General features: G+C 38.2%; 4 protein-coding genes across 6 annotated transcripts; 2 read left to right on the forward strand and 2 right to left on the reverse strand.

Annotated features, from left to right (window-relative positions):
- Window positions 1–744: 744 nt before the first annotated feature.
- On the forward strand, window positions 745–3424 carry LOC111007192 (formin-like protein (DUF1005)). The gene is made up of 2 exons (XM_088120292.1): window positions 745–1786; window positions 2343–3424. The coding sequence occupies exons 1-2, from the start codon at window positions 1164–1166 to the stop codon at window positions 3061–3063; spliced, it is 1344 nt and encodes a 447-aa protein (XP_087976418.1). The 5' UTR covers window positions 745–1163; the 3' UTR covers window positions 3064–3424.
- A 1915-nt stretch (window positions 3425–5339) lies between these two features.
- Window positions 5340–9617, forward strand: ERG28 (ergosterol biosynthesis protein). Of its 2 annotated transcripts, XR_002600734.2 has the most exons (6): window positions 5340–5744; window positions 7186–7392; window positions 7812–7882; window positions 8508–8634; window positions 8718–8912; window positions 9010–9617. XR_002600734.2 is itself a non-coding variant. In XM_088119600.1 (4 exons), the coding sequence occupies exons 1-3, from the start codon at window positions 5630–5632 to the stop codon at window positions 7877–7879; spliced, it is 390 nt and encodes a 129-aa protein (XP_087975726.1). In that variant the 5' UTR covers window positions 5340–5629; the 3' UTR covers window positions 7880–7882; window positions 8009–8193. The 2 variants fall into 2 exon arrangements, 1 of the variants encoding a protein (XP_087975726.1); XM_088119600.1 differs by lacking the exons at window positions 8508–8634; window positions 8718–8912; window positions 9010–9617 and adding an exon at window positions 8009–8193.
- On the reverse strand, window positions 9405–14608 carry LOC111005276 (alpha/beta-Hydrolases superfamily protein). 2 transcript variants are annotated; one of them, XM_022276736.2, is made up of 10 exons: window positions 11987–14608; window positions 11648–11715; window positions 11429–11499; window positions 11030–11302; window positions 10570–10724; window positions 10410–10465; window positions 10194–10246; window positions 9991–10120; window positions 9717–9811; window positions 9405–9576 (listed from the first exon to the last, which is right to left on the reverse strand). In XM_022276736.2, exons 1-10 carry the CDS (start codon window positions 12277–12279, stop codon window positions 9505–9507), a joined length of 1266 nt encoding a protein of 421 aa, XP_022132428.1. In that variant the 5' UTR covers window positions 12280–14608; the 3' UTR covers window positions 9405–9504. The 2 variants fall into 2 exon arrangements, with proteins under 2 accessions (XP_022132428.1, XP_022132420.1); XM_022276728.2 differs by having other exon boundaries at window positions 9717–9814.
- Window positions 14609–14876: 268 nt separating this feature from the next.
- LOC111013151 (glutamyl-tRNA(Gln) amidotransferase subunit C) lies at window positions 14877–18020 on the reverse strand. Its single transcript, XM_022287555.2, has 5 exons — window positions 17737–18020; window positions 17584–17624; window positions 15759–15814; window positions 15193–15244; window positions 14877–15100 (listed from the first exon to the last, which is right to left on the reverse strand). The coding sequence occupies exons 1-5, from the start codon at window positions 17953–17955 to the stop codon at window positions 15025–15027; spliced, it is 444 nt and encodes a 147-aa protein (XP_022143247.1). The 5' UTR covers window positions 17956–18020; the 3' UTR covers window positions 14877–15024.
- Between the last annotated feature and the right edge of the window lie 584 nt (window positions 18021–18604).

Here is an 18604-nt window from a genome sequence, read left to right on the forward strand (position 1 = left end):
AATTAGGTTCGATTTGACATATTAATACGTTATTCGAAAGATTGCAATATAATAAAAAGGAAAAAATAAAAGTACGGTTTAATTTAACCCAATTCAGGGATTTGTATTAATTGGGAATGTGCCACGTTTTGAGGTAGACTAGACAAATGGGTCGAGTTAAAAAAGCAGAAGTGACGTCACAATGATGTGTTAGTGGTCAAAGCACATGAGTCGGAGGGTGTGATTGGATAGAAAGAATATATTTATTTATATTTTTGCAAATAACAGAATAATCTCCAAACCCAAAACGGTATGCACATCCTACGGCCAGCATCAAATCATCCGAATTCGCATCGGAATGTTTAATGCCGAGGGGACCACGTGACCTCCACACGTGTGGTGCTGAGGATTTTATACAGTATCACTTTTATTTTCTTGGTAATTTTCAATTTTCATAGAGCCGGGGGGGGGGGGGGATTCGGCATTGGTGGCCAGGATGGCGTGCCAGTGACGTGGCTTCCCCGGGAAAAGGGTACAATTGGAAATGAAGGGAAAATTTCGAACGTGGGAACGGTGGAGCCCACAAGTATAGGGGTAGAATTTTATGATGGAGCCGAGGGAGGGACGTGGTTAGTTAAGACTTGAGTATAAGTTTAATAATAATTAATAATATAATAGAAATTAGAAATAGATGGCGGGGTTTGAATAATAAAGAAAAAGGGAGATTAGAGGGACTGGATTGGAATTAGATTGACAGGCTGTACACAGCTGGAAACCAAATTCTGAAACCTTCTCCAAACGCAGCCCCATTCCCAGCCTGTTCGCAACTAATGCTTCTCTCTACTCTACTCGCCCTCTCTAAAACTCCTCTTCTCCCCTCTCTACTTTCGTACTTCTCTTCTCCTACGCACAGCAGCAGTAATTGCCTTCCATTTTCAGTCTCATTGATTCAACTGTTTTTCCCTTTCTGCGGGAAACTCTGAGCGCAAGAATCGCTGATGAATCGAGGTTCTGTTGGTAATGGGGTTTCGGAGGGTATGTGTGCGCCATTGTGCATGCATTTCTAGGTTTTGCTTCCATGATTAAGGCTGCTTGTTCTGACAGATTCAACTTTCTCTGCGAGTTGTTCTTCTTGTTCCGACTCGCTCTTGTGTGATATTGAGTTTTGGAACCGAGGGGCGTCCATGGATCCCTGCCCTTTTGTGCGTCTCACCGTTGGGAATCTCGCCCTTAAGGTTCCGGTGGCGTCGAAGCCTGCTCGCTCCCTGGTTCATCCTTCTTCGTCTCCCTGTTTCTGTAAAATCAAGTTCAGGAAACTGCCGTTGCAAACGGCGGTTGTGCCATTTATTCAGCCGGAGAATCAGTTTCCGGATGGTCAGGTTCAGTCCACGGCTGCTGCTACTTTTCATCTCAGTAAGTCTGATCTCGACAAGCTCGCTGGAAAGTCTTTGTTCGCTTCGAAACCATGCCTCAAAATCTCCATCTACAGCGGGCGGAGAGGCACGACCTGCGGTGTCGACTCCGGGAGGCTCTTGGGTAAAGTGTCCGTGCCTTTGGATCTGGCGGGAACTGAATCTAGGGCAACGGTGTTCCACAATGGGTGGATTTCGGTGGGGAAAGAGTCCAAAGGTTCGTGTGCGCAATTTCATTTGAATGTGAAAGCAGAACCTGACCCGAGATTCGTGTTTCAGTTCGACGGCGAGCCCGAATGTAGTCCACAGGTGTTTCAGATTCAAGGCAACATCAGACAACCCGTATTCACCTGCAAGTTCAGTTTCAGAACCGGCGACCGAACCCAGAGATCCAGGTTAGTCAATCTTTTAACCATTCTCCGCCGCTGTTAATTTAATTTTCCTTACCTGTCGACTCTTTTCAGTCGTTTTTTTAATTTTAGAGTTAAAATTTTGAGTTGCATTATTCCTCACGCCCGGTTCGTATCTGCTATCTTTTTTGCTTGCACACAAATTCCGCTTTTCCGCGCGTTCTTAGCTTGTTTTCGGTAGAATTTGAATGCTCGAAACCCGAATGCGTAAAGCTTCTATTTAGTGTACGGTAAAGTTACAATAAATTCAAGGGTTCTGCTTTACTCTTTCCTTAATGAAATTTTTAGAGCTAAAAAAGGCAACAGACAGAAAAATTAGCGGTTGTAAATGGTATTATAGCATCTTTACTCAATGCTTCATCCTCACTCAAATCCTCAGCTTGCACTTATTGTTCTCTGTGCCCCCTTATCTTTCTCCTCTTACTTTATTCAAAATTAGAATGATGGTACCATTTTAGGTAATTTACTGGTTTTTTGTTTCCCTTTTGGGAATTTAATTGTTTACTCTAGTAAATTTTAACTGGGGATTTTCCCGTTGCAGGTCGTTGCCCACAGAATCGAGCAGCTCGAGGGGGTGGCTCAGCTCGTTCGGAAGCGAAAGGGAACGCCCAGGAAAGGAGCGGAAGGGTTGGTCAATCACCGTCCACGACCTTTCCGGTTCTCCGGTCGCGGCTGCTTCTATGGTTACACCCTTTGTAGCGTCGCCGGGTTCTGACCGTGTCAGCCGGTCCAACCCCGGGTCGTGGCTCATTCTCCGCCCTGGGGACGGCACCTGGAAGCCATGGGGCCGGCTCGAGGCTTGGCGGGAGCGTGGTGGATCGGACGGACTTGGGTACAGGTTCGAGCTAATGCCGGACACGAGCGGCGGGATGAGCGCGGCGGGGATTGTACTGGCGGAGTCGGCTCTGAACTCGAACAAGGGCGGAAAGTTCGTGATCGACTTGGGGGGAAACTCGAACGGGAGATTGACGCCGGGGAATTTGACGTCGCCGGCGTGCAGCCCGAGGAGCAGCGGAGACTACGGGTACGGGCTTTGGCCGTACTGCGTGTATAGAGGGTTCGTGATGGCAGCTAGCGTAGAGGGCGAAGGAAAATGCAGCAAGCCCACGGTGGAAGTTAGCGTGCAGCACGTGAACTGCACAGAAGACGCGGCCGCTTTCGTGGCATTGGCAGCGGCCATCGATCTTAGCATGGACGCTTGCAGGCTTTTCTCTCACAGGCTCAGGAAGGAGCTCTGCCAGCCCTTGGATCTTCTTGCTTGAGATTCTGAACAAAATGGAAGTCTCGTGATCATCCTCTTCTTTTTTTTTTTTCTTTTTGGGTTTATTATGGTTTCTTTCTTTAATGCGTTTGGGTTTTTTGAGTGGCGCAATTTGTCGATGGGTTTTTTATTCCGTCGCCTGTGAGGAATTTGGTTCTGCTAACAAACATTTTACAGAGTATTGTACAGTCTGTGAGAGAGAGAAAGAGAGAGTAGAGAGTCAGAGACAGACAGGGCACTGTTTTTTTCTCTCTCTTTTTCCCTTTTTCTATAACTGGTGTGGCATCTGTCCGATTTCCATCCTTTTTTTGAATGGTTTGGTAAAAGAAAAAGGTTGGTTATGCAGATAAATTTTCAGTGTCTCTGACTTGACCATCCCATTTTTCATGTAACTTTGTTGATAAATTCACCTCTGACAATTAACCTACTTGGTTAAGTTTATGTCAGTGCTGAATGGAACAATTGTTAATTTGTTATATATATATATATATATATATAGCAAGCCTCTCTCTCTCTCTCTCCTTTTTATTATGTTATCAAGTATAGGTTTTATCTTTAATTATAGCCTATTTTGTTGAAAAACAGGCATGAAATTATCTTTAATAATTTCAGGAGGAGTTGGCAAGCTGTATTTTGCTGTGAGTTCAATCTAGTGGGCGGAGGAGAGGAGACCTTTCCAAACTCCAATGGTTTTAATATTCTTGATTACTTTTCTTTGATCCTGTCTTATGACTTGGGTTTTAGGTGATGCCTCCAACGTAGAAAGATTGAACTGTAGAATTAGATAAATGTTGTGTTGATTTAATATGAGAGCCGAGGGAATAGAAAATTTGAAAAATTGTCTAGTTTGGTGAGAGCAAATGGGAACATGAATGAGGATGATGATGGAAGAATGTAGAGCAAGGCATAGATGGTCCAAAATAGGAGCAACCAATGGTCCAAATGGCGCCATAATAGGACACACTCAGTTGCCCATCTCAAGATCTGTCACGCGCCCTCTTTCAAAACTCTCAGCCAGCTTAACGAATGGTCAGAAACCAGTCAGAGTTCACGTTCATCTTGTTTTAAAAAATTAAGCAAAAATGACAACTCCGGGGGGCCTTGGTAGTTAAGAGAAATTAGAGGAGAATTAAGGCATAATCACAAAATTAGAGATAATGGTGGCCGGGTGGGCTAATTTTGCGGTGGGTTTTGGAGTGACATATTTGTATTACATTGAAAGCAATCCTTTTTGAAACGTGGCACTGAGTTTGCATAACGTGGGGTCGTACTGCCACACACGTGCTTCTGAGTTTTTGAATCCCACCCCACCTGCTACTGCTAACCCTACTTTTCTATGTGCTACCGTTTTCTGAATACTCCACTCTTCCAATCTAAACAATTTACATTTACGTTTTTTTGTCTAATTATATATTTTAACACAATCACAGATGTATGAACTCATAATCAATTCAGGTATTATCCATCATCATCTATATTGTCTGTTGATGCTGAAGTTAAATAAATGAACCTACAATAACTAGTCTCGACACTAGTGCAGTGCCCTATCTAATATTATTCAACTATCATGTTAGAAATTGCAAGAAGAGATAAATAGTAAGTACCTTAGTAGATTAGTGACAAATTTTTCACTACCATACGGCCGTGTATTATGTTCCTTTTATAGGTGTTGGAATCGATTGGGAGGATGCTTGGTGTGCATGTGGTAGGATCTACTTATGTACAGCTTTGACGACAGGCCATTAGGAGACAATCTTAGCGAGTGGTAGCACCCGTGTCGCCAGCCACACTGACTCACTACAAATGTCCTAAGTGTGGCGTATTATGTTTTTTGCTAAGCCCAACGTTCGTAGGGAGTTTGGTCTCCACTACCAGATGTTGCTACTTGAGCCTCACATGTTTTCTGCTCGTCTCACCATCAACATGGTCAATGATTCAATTTCCCACGGTTGAATTTCAAAAAACCAAAAAAAGAACTCTTGACCGTATATCTTAATGTTGTCTTTTTTTTTTAGAAAAGTTAAATTTTATTTTTATTTTTTGAGATGATATAATTAAGTTTTTTTTTTTGTTTGAGTACAACATGTGAGGGGAGGAATCGAACTCACAATCTTTTGGTTGAAAATATATGTTAATTACCACTAAATTATACTCGTTTTGACAGATGATATAATTAAGTTTTTAAAACTAATAAAAAAAAATAATGTTAGCGGTATATTTTACACGAAGATGGGTCAACTTTGCAGTTGTGTGTTTTTCTAAATTTTTTAATGAGAACTTCGGTTGTTTGATTTGAGATTGCATCAGCTCCAGCGAGGCATCAACCGTACTGTAGATTTGCAGAGCAAACAGCAAAGCAGAACATTTGAAACTACGGCTTTAGGGCAAAATTGAAAATAATAGACCGCCGATCCCAAATTAAGCAACCATAGATTAATTTATTCTTTTGAATTATTTCCCGAATAATATCATAAATCAAATAAATTACGAATCTCTGGTTTAATTGTTTTGGTTGTTCATCTATTTTGCGAGGTCGGGAGAGGGGAGCTACTGTAAATCTTGGTGAAATGAAACCGCTGGGATGGTGGCTGCTACTGGTGGGTTCGCTCCGATTGGCCTCCGTTTGGTTCGGATTCTTCGACATCTGGGCTCTGCGGCTCGCCGTCTTCTCCAATACTACCAGTAATCTCTCAATCTCTCTTGGAAAAATCTTAGACATCCATTAATTTAGCTTCTGCAACTCACGTTGAAGATGTGCATTGTCTTCTCTTGTATCCAGATGCATGAATCTAGTACTGTTATCTCTCTAATACTCCCGTGAGAAATTAAATTTGCACCGGAATTAAAATTCGAAATACTTCTTTTATTACGCTTTGCTATCACGGACTGGAGTTGTTGTTTCGTATTTCGACCCGTGACCTACAGGGCAAATACCCTAATGTTTAGCTCTGTTTTCGTGTTTTACATTTTCCAAAGCAAAAAATGTAATCGTGTTTCTTCACACAAGGTGAATATTCCTAAGTTGGAACCGGAATTACCTTTTGAAATTGTCTTTCCTTGAGAACACTAGCTTAATTTGATGTATAAGAGGGCTGTATACGGTTCCCGAATTCCAGTTTTGATATCTTCTCTTATTTGTGAACTTCTGTTTCATACTCGATATTCTCTGTTGAAAGAAAGTATATAGACTATCAATATTCATTCTTCATGCTGGCAGATTTAGTTTTCACTCCGGAAAATTGTGTTAAGAGGAAAAGCCAGCAAGGTGGATATATCCATGCCATAATCAAATTGAAACCATGGCTCCTTAGTCTCACGGAACAAACACAAAATAAGTATGCACATTAGCCCGACCAAAATATTAGCAAATATTTCTTTCTTCCCCATAAGTTGCTCAACTTTCCAGTGTTGTTTGGCTATGTATCTTGTTTTAGTGAATGAATGTGTTATCATTTTGTGGAATATTCTGTTTCATTGTATTGTAGATGTTAGATTATTACTAATTTAGTATTTTAACCTATTATGGTTAGTTTATTCATTTAGATTGTTTCTTAATTGTTTTCATTGTGAACTCAAACTTCGATCGGTGAAGTTCAAAATGTTGCTGTAAGTGCAAGTTGGAATTGATAATTTGTGGTTGTAAATATAAGATCTCTTGTCTTGATGGTATGTTAAATTATTATTAATTCTAGAAGCTCAAACTATTATGTTAGAGGAAATTTTCTTTTATTTAAAGTGTTCCATAGTCTTCTCATTGTGTGGACTCAAAACATTAGTGATATCATGTTAAATTATTATTAGTTCTAGAAGCATAGATTTATGTTGGAGAAAATTTGTTTCTTTAAAGTATCTGTCCTCTTCATGTGTGTGGATTCAAACTTGATTTTGACTAGCAAATCTAACATGTGGATTTGTAGTAAATAGGAAAATAGCTATGCATGGATTTCAATGTAGAGAGGGTCCCCTATTCTAATGTCATATTAAATTATCTTTAGTTTTAATTATCAGGTTAAGGTTAGTTCACTATTTAAGTTATTCCTCAACTTTTGGTGCCTATTCATGGTATTATATTTGGGTATGCTTAATCCTGATTATTCCTCTCTCTTGCTGTCTCTCGTGATAGTGACTGAAGTTCATGGAAGGACATTTGGAGTGTGGACACTCCTAACTTGCACACTCTGCATTCTCTGTGCATTCAACCTTGAGAATAGGCCCATTTATTTGGCGACCTTTTTATCTTTCATATATGCTTTGGGGCATTTCTCAACGGAATACTTGATATATCATACCATGTCCATCGCAAATCTGACGACTGTTGGCATCTTTGCGGGTATGACTGCTAGAATTAAATTCTTCAAGATTGAGTTGAATTTCTACTTTCACACCTTTTGCTCTATGTTCTATTTTCCTCTGGTATTTTTTAGCCTTAACTAAAACGAATAATTTCTCATAAAAATTTATCTGAACTGATCCTATATGGCTACATACTGTTACGAGATCAAATATGTAACTTGTCTCTGAAGCCTGGTTCTCTCTTTCTTATGACACGGTAACATATATTAGTTGGCCATTTCAGACTTGAAGATCGATTTTGCTCCCTTTCATGATTTTGCTTTTGTTCTGAAATATGATATTTGTTGCTCAAAAGGGGGAAGAAATAATACTTGTTTTGTTTACTCTGTTGTTTTTACCTTCAAATTTTGATTAACCATAAAGATAACTTCATTGATGTTAACTTTTTGATAACAGGTACATCAATAATATGGATGCTGCTCCAGTGGAATGTACACCAAAGAAATCACCCCAAACATTCTTAATGAGTATTTGCTCAAATTTAATCTGTGGAGGAACTTATTTTCTTAGATTCAGGATGTTGAATAAACAGAGAATATTGCTGTAGTAGACAGAACCCGTGTCTTCCTTTTAATCGGTTTTTGTTGGTTCAGTATACTGCCTTGCTGATGGTCCTCCAAACTTGTACTGAAAATGGAACTAATTGAGCTGCCATTGCCAAGGAACAAGCCATTTGCTCTATGAGGTTTCTTCATTGCAGTTTTTAGTTATAAGAGGTCAATCTTTTTCGTAACAGTTGTCTCATAATTTAAATTCCTTTGAAATTTCTGGCATGATTGATCCCGCTTGCTGCTGCAATCAAGATGCTCATCCTCACTATAATACTCGTACTAGGTTCTGCTTCACAATTAAAACCAAACCGAGACCGTGACAACCATTTATTTATTCTTGATTGCCATCAACGGCTGGGTAAAGATGGAAGACTCAAATTGAATTGCATCAGTTGTTACCTTAATACCTTGTTATTTAGCATCCTGTCCCAACTCCACAAACAACATAGCACAAGTACACTGCACTATAGATTGGCTTGTAATTTCAGATACCACGTTCTCTGTTTCTCCCTCTCCCTCTTACTCAGCTTTTTACCTGTAGCGCTTATGGGACAAAAGGAAGATAATTGCCTCATGGAGTTGACAAGCCCCGACCTCCTCCCACAGCCACACGGTGGATCGATCATATCAGAATTGTCATTTCCTCCATCTTTTTCCAAAATCATTCTGTAAGTCATTTCAATGTTATTCAAAGGAAATAAACATGCATTTGATTTGAGATCACTCACTTTGGTTGGGTTGCTTTGTGCAGCTGAAATTTGCTCTGCTTGTGACCGTCTGAATAAATTTAGTTACTTTGGAATGGGCTAATCTTGTCGGAGCACCCCTTTGTATCTTTTTGGTTCTTCAATTTCAGACACGATTCTCTTCAACCGAGACAGACTGGTTGGGTGCCTCAAGTGATAAAAGAAATTAAAACTGAATTCTGAAAAGGATCAAGTGGACGGTATTGAGACTAAATCACCATCTATCTCCATAAAGCAAAATTAAATTCTCCTTTTACTTCCACTTGCTGCATACTATTATTCTCCATATATTCCCAGGCGCTTCTCTAGGACGTGCAAGCAGCAGCACTTTTTGTTGAATTCAAACAGGCGGAAAGTGCTACACCAACTCACTTCTCACCAAACGCGAGGCTACAGCTTCAAGAGCTAAACTTTTTTTTGAAAAAATTATTCAAATGCGTCTACTGAATTTTACACCACAAACTTTTGAAAATTCTAACGCTTCTCAAGTCCTCCTGACACAAAACTAATCTCTTCCTTTGCAGTAGTTGGAATTATCAGTTAGAGACTGTTAATTTGCTTTCTTGATGCACAAAATACGCAGCGGTTCAACTAGCGCCATACCCGATTGCACATCAATTCACTTCACGCCCCTAAACTACACAACACATTTATGTATCTGATATTCAGGCCAATGCAGTCAAGTACAGATGTTGTAAGCAATGATCAACCCAGCGCAAGCAACTGTGCTTCCCTTCCAGGTTGTTGTTTGAGAACTCGAAATTAATTGTCAATAATTCAATTTGTCACATGCTATAAGAGAAAATTGTCAATCATATGTTGGATTACACTGACCCCATCAGAGTTGACACTGTACCTATTGACCTGAAAGAAACGTGTAATAAGAAATTTTTACTTGAGAACAACAGCAAGGTCAAATCCAAGGATGATCACTCGCAACTCACAACAAGTGTCTAGTTCTGAGTATCCTAGATAAAGTTTTAGGCTGCAGGATAAAAACTTGCCTGAATGGTAAGGTGTGCAGCATGCCTTTGTTTACTTTCATGGAAGTCAACATCGACCCGGTCCCAGCCCACACTTGATAAACCTTTGATCATTTCTTCTACAATTATTTTTACCACGATAAGAACATATGAACAATAAAATCACAAAAAAAAAAAAAAAGCTTATGAATAAAAATAACAGGAGACAAGCTTGTGATAGGTTTCAAAGTGACTAAGGAAATTAAAGTGGTAAGGAGTGCTAATTCAAGTGGCAACTAATTATAGAATTGGTTACCTTCCAAACGAATTTTCTTGCGTCCATTGGCTTTGGCCTCTGATGGAACATATAATTGTGAACTGGAAAGTTTTGCTGTCTCAACGTTAACAATATATGGATATTTGCTATCTCCTGATAAATGTTTGAGCTGATAGGAAAAACCAGTGAGGAATTAGTTCAAGGTCCGCATAGAAAAGTTGGTGTAGAATGTCCAATATTACCTTTGGCAACTCCTTGCGACGCCTTATCGAAGATGTACTCCATCCAACGACGTCTGTACATAGTGTCAAGATTTATATATAAACCGAGGGCAGTAAAACTGTCAATCTGATAAGCAATGACTAAAGAGTAGAATAGAATTGATGACTCGAGTATTTAATCATTTTGAATTCAGATCTTAGAAATATAGGTCAGTAGAGAAACAATAACAAGGATACTGTCATAACGCACATTAGCGTAGGTAACTCGACGCCTAAACGACTGCAAAGCAGATCTGCAGTAGAGAAAGAACCATAATGTTACTGGTCAGAATGAGTTTCGCTCAAAGCAAGCAAGAAGAAAATGTTGCAAACTCGATCTTAAAAAAAATGGTCTCACAAAAATTTGAGATCTTCGCGATCGCCAGCCATCTGAAGAAGAAGGGGGCATTTTCTATTGTCAAGTAAAAATAAGTGTCTCCCAGTCTTACCAAAGAAAAGTGATGTGCAAACAGCTACTTTTTCCAGGACATAAAAGCCACAACACATGGGGACCTGTAATGTAAAGAACACCCCATAATATCACGATCCACATGACTATAAACCATAGTTGTAAGGAAATGCAGAAACATTGCATGTTAATTAGACGGCTGTTTTATAAAACATGGAAGCTCACAAGCATATAGAAGATAAGAATATATGGTCAAATAGCCTATATTTGGCCACCAAGCATTTCTAGACACAATGCAGATGATGCCTTTAAATTTTTCATCACAATGTCACATTGTGACAAAAATGCAGAAGCGCCACTTATGTAAATTAAACAAGAATAGATAAAAAAAAAACATTGATTTATTCACCTGTTTATGCCCTCTTGAACCAAGATGTGGGGTTGCACATGTAATAAAATTAACAGGTTCAAGCCCTGCTATTTTCCCTTTAAATTCCTCTTTCCTGCTTTGATCTCTCGACCACCCATGATTGCTACACTCTCCATTTACTTTGACATCTTCTTTTCGTTCATCTTGCTCGTAAAGCTTTGCAATGGCATACCTTGCTATCAGGCCGCCTAAGGAATGGCATAGGAAGGAAATCTTTTGAACATCTGGATGCCGTTCGATAACCGACACAATCTGAATAGAAGACAGAAACATAAATAGAGCAATTTTAAAGATATAAGTACTTTTGACATATGGAAAATAAATAAAATCTACATGGAAACATGGAAATACAAAGTTAGTGTTGGAATGATGGCACACCTCTTCTGCTAGTCTTCCTCCCATCACATCAACACCATGAAAGGTCAATGTTGAGTGATTACATTTACTACCTGTAAAAGAGGCTCGTTACGATTTGAACACAAATGTATTCAGATAGAAACAGAAAAACCAGAAGAAAATATGCAAAGGGTAAGCTTCCTTCACGTTGTGTTTACTTTTAATGTTCAAAGTAAAAGAAGATCTCATTGAAAGACTCACAATGAACAACAATATCTTCAGGATACGCCTTCAAAAACTGCGCCGCTGCATATTTCCAATCTTCAGCACTGCAAAATGCATTACCCAGAAAAGAAAAGAAAAGAAAAAGTCTATATAAATACCAAATGGCAGATTCGTCTGGAGTAACTCAACATTCTACAGTTAAAGCTAGGAATTATCAGAAGTAGAACAACAAGATCGCGTTGATTATGAGATAACTCGTCGGTTAACCGATCCATGGTAGTGATTAATCAGAAATTGACACAGAAACAGAGCCATTTAAATGCAAGTGAAGATATAGATGGGTACAAATAACCAAAAGAATTTCACAAGAGTAACCTGCCAACGAGACCGTTAACCATTATGAGAAGATGGGTGGGCTTCCGACGATCCACAGAACCATCAACGACCTCCATATCAAAATTCCCCTTCTCGTCGCGTTGCACTCTGAAACATCGGAATCCGATCCTGGGTAGGTAAAACAACGCCGTACGAATCCGATTCTTCTTCGGCCCATTCGTCGTCCCGTTCAAATCTACTTCTCCCCTTTTCTCCGCATTTTCCACTGATCCTCTGTTTGGCATCTCGCCTACAGTCTCGGAAGTCGGCGTTTCCGACTCCAGAGAACCCATAAATAAGCAAGCGAGAAGAAAATGAGAGGTCAGCGGAATAAAAGGAAGAGAAGGCAGCGTTTGAGAGTCAGCAACCCCGGAACGAAGGATTCGAAATTGTTCAGCCCGCTTGAGGTTAGGTTGAAAGCGGTTGAAGTAGTTATATGGGAAAATGGCCAATCGCCCACATGCGGCCCCACCGGCTTACGATGAGGGCCCACAGCCATTCTGATACTCCGACGGCGATGGCCATGGCGACTCTGACTTTTATCCGCAATCTCACCCCGACGCTGAACCTTCATTTCCATTCTCCAGAATTTCCGATTCATAAACTTTGATCATCAAGTCAAATAGAGAATTTACAGTGGAAGAGAAGCGTGGGGGTAAATTTGGGAAACTGGGGTGGTGGTGGATCTGTCAGCTTCTCGTTGTCTTTGAATTCAATAGAAAAGTGTAAACAGAGCACCGCCATTTCCACGCTTTGGACTTGACCTCTTGGGTTCTTCCGGGGTTTGATGGTGGCTGACTCAGCAGATCACATTTCTCCAATGATTCGGCGCCACGAGTCAGAACCGCTGAACCTTACAGTGAGCTCGAAGCAGGTAATTGCGAACCCAATAATAATAATATTATTATTGGCATTTGCCCATTGCCCATTGCCCATTGCCCATTGCCACCGTCTTTTTATTTTTTTCAACACTTTTGTATTCGCTTCCATATGAAGGAAACGCTCCCCTCGTTTTCTTGTTTACTAATTAAGATGTCAAACCCAAATCGCGTTTAAGTTCAAAAAATCATTTCTATGACCAATTTTCAACTTGTGGGATATCGTCTGATTTGATTAAATAAGCTTTTAATGCTTGATTTCATTGAATCTGATACTAAAGATGACGAGTTATAATTTTTCAGAGTTGAGCAAGTCCAAGATTAGTTCTTTTTTTTTTTTACCTGGGAAGGAGGAATTTTGAATATTCTTCCTATTGTTTTCTCATATGAATATTTTAAAGTAAGGCCAAGCTAAGAATTTCCTCTATTTTGTTTTAAATAATGAGGTACTTATCTAATAGCTAAAAAAGGATGGTTTTTTTCTGTTGAAGTGGTTGGCCAATGCATGTAGGTTGAGTTGTCTTCTAGCAAAATCGCCAGTTTCGGTATAAAAACTGTCATATTTCTTAAATTGTTTTACAAACGATCATAGGTAAACCCAATATTGGTTGATAAAAGACAACTCATTGACTTTATATTAGGGAAAATATGGCGTGTTTTGACCGATAAATTAACTTCTAGAATCTCTCCCGTGGAACCCAGAAACTACCCTGCCCCAAAAATATATCCCTCCCTAATTTTCAACTTTGATTGATTTTTTCCCAATTTTTTTTGTCTTTTTCTTCTTCGACTCCCCAGTTGTAGAGAGAATCGCATTTTTATTGACTTTTCCCAGGGGAAATATTTTATCGACTTAAAAAGAGAAATAAAATAGAATCTACATTTCCATTGACCGTAATTATATATATAAAAATTAGCCTACCAAACAAATCCAGATAGATCTTGAGGGCGAAAATAGCCTACTTTCATTAATTTGAAATAGAAAACGTGCATAACTGTGGCAACCAAGCCTTAATATTTATTGGGCTCTGATTTTAGGATTTTGAGAATAAATTACATCATTAACTAACCTACCAACTAGATTCTCGAAAAAAAAAACCTAATCCTAACAACTAATTGAACTATATTAAAGTCAACATGAACTTAACTCAGTAGTAATTAGTATCTATTTTTTACCAAGAGATCATAAGTTCAAATCTAGTACCTCACTTGTACTAAATAAAAAATAAAAAAATTACAAATATACCTCTAATAAGCTTCCATCATATAGGAAAGCTTTTTCTAACTAGTGATGACTCGTATTTATATTAGAAATATTTCGCCGCCATTGATTCCATCCTTTTTCTTGCAAAATAATAATCCAATGTTATATACAATTAACTTTAAAAGATTAACTACAGGTTCGAACTCAAATTTAGTAGCTTCAGACGGCCTTGCCTAACGGGAACTTGACGTGCACGACATTCAAATTAAACTCTAATATTGAGATTTGAGTACAGATTTAAAGCAAATTGTTGATTATTTTATGGAGGCCATCCAGATTTGATTTCTTAATTTAACATGGCGTATCAAGTTGTTACATATTTATAATTATTATATTCTAAATATTCTTATTGGGCATTTCAACCTCTTACTTAGGTAACCAGTGGACCCAGCGAAGCCATACCCTGTAGCAGCCTAAGAGACAAGCCTGTGAGAAGAAATATAATATCTGCAAGGATTCGAATCTGGACCGTTGATTTTTCTTCATGTAAAAAAAGAACAAAACTTTAAACCAAATACAGAAATTATAATAATCATTACAATTTAGAGAGAAAAAAACAAAAAAAGATGAGGTTATGTATAGCATCTCTCCAAGAAGATTTAATAATCAAAACAAGGCCAGGTTCATTTCCCAACAGAAAAAAAAAAAAAAAATTTGAGTTTTAGATAAACATCTTATGCGGCTACCATTATGTGCAGTGATCAGTTCCCCTAGCTTGAGTGAAATCAGAAATGTGCGAGTAAAAACATTTAAAGTAAGATTAAGATTATTAGATGATTAATTCTGATTGAAATTCAAATATCATCTAGTAGCCTGTGGAAAAATTAGACGGAAAGCACAATAAATAATTTCAGCGACATAATCAGACAGATGAAATGAACTACCTACCTTCACAACTACTCCTTATTCAGAACTTTAGGAACTCTAATGTACGGTTCATCAAAGACTGGAACTGCGCCAATCATGGCCTCTCTGAGAAAAAATAAAAATAAAAATTTCGAAATTATGGCTAAAATTTTCTGCCAAACGTTATGATAGCCCATGTTGAAAAAGAACCAGGTTACCTATTCTCAAATGTTTCAGAAATATCATTCCGCTGATTGCCACCTTCAGTATCTGTAAATATTATGAAAATTAGTACTAATTTTTGCTGCACAACAGTTGTTTTCCTATCTTGCCGACACAAAACTTGAGGTTTTAGCATCTTAATCACTTGATAGAATCCATGCTCCAACTGTTCCCCCAGTCCCAGAAATATGTATAAATGTTTGTGGGGAGCAGCTTTATTGGGATTGTGAAACCGTAATCAATTATCTTGGCCATGATAGCACAAGTAAACAGAACAAAGTTTCGGATCCTATTGGTGCTATCCCCTTCATAATGTGCTTCATTGCCTCACCTAGCATCCGTCGCGAGAAAAAGGCAATACCTCCATGTCTTATGAATAATGATTATTATTTTCCAATGAAAATATCATTTTGTCATGTAGAATTTACATTTTAGAAAGGCTTATGTGCTTTGGAGGCAACACTTAATAGTGAGAAACATGCAAAGGCATTGCTAGAAGAACAACAAACAACGTTAAAAGAATGATTGACAATAATGAACTCCTAAAAGTGGTGGCATGCACCTGCTCTTATGGAAGGCTCAATACTTTGAAGATCAACCGTCTGGAGCTGCCCAAACCTGCAGCATTGCATAATATTTTTCATATTAAAGTTATTAGAAACTAAAGGATACAACACCTGAGAGAATAGAGTTAACAGAACGAACAATTTCATTGGAAAAAATGTATAACTCATGCTCCGAATGCTTCTATCTCAGTAAATAGTCTTGACTCTCGACTCTTGAGTGACTCAACCAACATACAAATATATGGTTTTATTTCAGTCTCGATACTTCCAACCTATACAGAAATCAAAGTTACATTGAAGACAATTATAAAAGAAAATAGGACACAAGATTTTAACTTGGTAGCGAAGGCACATGACCTTAATCCAGTCAGTTCGACTTCTACCCAGCATCCCAACCTACTACCTATTGGTGGCACCATAGCAGAAGTCACCTCATGAAGTGAAAATTGAAACTTGTAATCTTGGGAAAGGAGACCTCAGCCTGGGCTATCTCAAAAACAGAAATGTGGCTTTACCTTTCAAATGCAAGCGGCATTTCTCTCGTGACCAAAATTTCTCCAAGATGAACATCGTTATAAGCAAATATGGTTTGGCTAAAAATGGCTGCATCACTTTGGAAACTACAATGGCAAAAGTCCCTCTCCCTGGAATTTCATTGCTAAATGTAGAGAGGACGAAGGTAGTTTTGAATGTTAAGGTGGTTATGGCGCCTCAGATCGGTGTATTGCCTTACAGCCTCTGAAGGAGAAAATTTCCAAAATTTCCTACCTCACTAATGTGGACTCCATCCAGGCCGGGGATTACTGATTCACTGGAATGTAGCTACTAATGGTTGGAACCCCAAGTTTAGAAGGCCGCTTTAGAGCTTTTTTAGGAAACAGAGCTTTAATTTAGAAGAGTAGTCCTAAAAGGCTATATTAAAGTATGTTTGTACCACAAGGGAATAATATATTTTCCAGTTTAATAAGACTCGCAATCCTAGTTAGGAGAGTCCTCCAGATTCATGAGTTTGATGCTTACACATTGTTAAAAAATCAACAATGAACAGAGGAAGCTTTCGAGTATTATTAACTTCAAAGTGAAAAAAGAGCTATCAGAACTACATTGCGAATGCTCTAATCGCTCATGTGATTATCTTTAAACTAGAAATTTAATGTAAAAAATGTTACAAAACAACAAAATAATTTAACTTCCAGTCTTTTGAGAAGTTGCCCACTACCTGGCCTTTTCTTTTCTTTTACATCTCCTTAAAGATCACACTCAAACAAATTTTTGTAATCACGCTTGAAATTTGATCTCTTCACCCTTCCGGTTTAGAGAAGTATTCCCCCAGTGTCTAAGGCATAACAGGAACTTGTCTCATAGTAAGTTACCAAGAGGCCAAATTACCAAGAAAGACAATACCAGTGAACATATTCCACCTCCTACGTCCAACACAGATCCTACTCTCAGTCTCAACTAAGAAAACAAGACAACATTCTTGATAACTTCATATTCCCTACAGAAGCCACAGACTCATAATCTAAATCTTATGCCTGTCACAGGTCAAGAACTTTGAATAACCTACTTTTACCTCGTAGAGAGTGTGAGTATTCTATTCTTGCGTTAACATACATTAATATTCATCAAGATACCAAATGTGTTTCAAGATCTATTAGTCAAGACCTCCTCCTTTAAACGTTAATATGGAACTCATTAGTATACAATCAGTTCGTACCAAATTATACAAAATACATAGCGCAGTACTTTCTGTAAGCTAGCGGGAGATAAGAGAGAGAGAGAGAGAGAGAGAGAGAGAGAGAGAGAGAGAGAGGAACTTACCAGTCAACAACTTGTCTAATTTTAGGAGCAAACTCTTCAACCTGAATCAGACAAACAAAGAGGAAGCAAACACGAAAAGTAATACCTATTTCAATTAGTTGGAAAATTTAAAGAAACAGAAGAACACATTGAGGTGGTGAAGACCTCGCATACCTCAGTTGGAGTGAGAGAGATTCGAGCTGTTTCAGCTAAACGAGGCACATCCGGAGGTTGAAGAGAGGCCCGAATCCGTGGAGTAGTCGAACATTTTCGGATTTTGTTGCTAGAAATAGGTAGCGTATGGAATTGGAAGCCATTATAAATGAAGATTTGGCGCTGCAATGATGGGAGTGATAAAGCTCCTTTGAGCAGAGGCAGAGCTTTGCTTCCCATCCTAATCGTGAAGGGGGGAAAGTCGAACGTATCGCCAAGTTTTCTATTGCGCCTACTCTATACAAATAAAAAATAAAATGTTTGATAAATTTAGAAGTCCATTATTTATTTATTTTCATTAAAATATTTATTACATTGGCAAGCAACTACAGGATGGGGTTTCTTTGAACTCAAATGAAATCTATTCTTTTATAATTTTATTGGACAAAAAATTATAGGTTAAATTACAAGTTTAGGGTATGATTCTGAACTTCAATATTGTATGGTTGTTAAACTTTTAAGAGTATTTAATATGTTCCTAAATTTTAAATTTTGTATAACTTTCAATTTTGTATCAATCATTGATCTACTCAAGACTTGTAAAAATTTACAAACCTATTAGACTATTTCAATTTCAGGTCTAAAAAATTCATTAATTTTAAGGAATGTCACATAAAATTAACAACTTAGAGACCTATCAAACAAATTCAAGGGTCTATTAGAACAAACGCGACCAAATTATATACAGATCTTTTATAATTGATCCAAGTAGAATATAGAAAGTTAGTTTCTGGATAAACATTTAGCAAAATATACTTTTAGTCTTTTTAATTTAAATAGTTTCTATTTAATTGTTATAATTTTAAAACTAATAACTCAACTCATAGTT

Source organism: Momordica charantia, assembly GCF_013281855.1.
Source record: "Momordica charantia cultivar OHB3-1 chromosome 11 unlocalized genomic scaffold, Mcharantia_2.0 BLBB01000011.1, whole genome shotgun sequence".
Lineage (NCBI taxonomy): Eukaryota > Viridiplantae > Streptophyta > Magnoliopsida > Cucurbitales > Cucurbitaceae > Momordica > Momordica charantia.

Excerpts from the sequence above, each read along its gene's own strand:
- LOC111007192 (XM_088120292.1), top strand. The coding sequence starts at position 1,164 with ATGGATCCCTGCCCTTTTGTGCGTCTCACCGTTGGGAATCTCGCCCTT. Across the intron at positions 1,787-2,342 it reads GACCGAACCCAGAGATCCAG|GTCGTTGCCCACAGAATCGA; the intron begins GTTAGTCAATCT and ends TTCCCGTTGCAG.
- ERG28 (XM_088119600.1), top strand. The coding sequence starts at position 5,630 with ATGAAACCGCTGGGATGGTGGCTGCTACTGGTGGGTTCGCTCCGATTG. Across the intron at positions 5,745-7,185 it reads CGTCTTCTCCAATACTACCA|TGACTGAAGTTCATGGAAGG; the intron begins GTAATCTCTCAA and ends CTCTCGTGATAG. Across the intron at positions 7,393-7,811 it reads GACTGTTGGCATCTTTGCGG|GTACATCAATAATATGGATG; the intron begins GTATGACTGCTA and ends TTTTGATAACAG.
- LOC111005276 (XM_022276728.2), bottom strand. The coding sequence starts at position 12,279 with ATGGGTTCTCTGGAGTCGGAAACGCCGACTTCCGAGACTGTAGGCGAG. Across the intron at positions 11,716-11,986 it reads GTTAACGGTCTCGTTGGCAG|TGCTGAAGATTGGAAATATG; the intron begins GTTACTCTTGTG and ends TGCATTTTGCAG. Across the intron at positions 11,303-11,428 it reads GAGGAAGACTAGCAGAAGAG|ATTGTGTCGGTTATCGAACG; the intron begins GTGTGCCATCAT and ends TCTTCTATTCAG.
- LOC111013151 (XM_022287555.2), bottom strand. The coding sequence starts at position 17,955 with ATGGGAAGCAAAGCTCTGCCTCTGCTCAAAGGAGCTTTATCACTCCCA. Across the intron at positions 17,625-17,736 it reads TCTCTCTCACTCCAACTGAG|GTTGAAGAGTTTGCTCCTAA; the intron begins GTATGCGAGGTC and ends TGTCTGATTCAG. Across the intron at positions 15,245-15,758 it reads TGAGCCTTCCATAAGAGCAG|ATACTGAAGGTGGCAATCAG; the intron begins GTGCATGCCACC and ends TAATATTTACAG.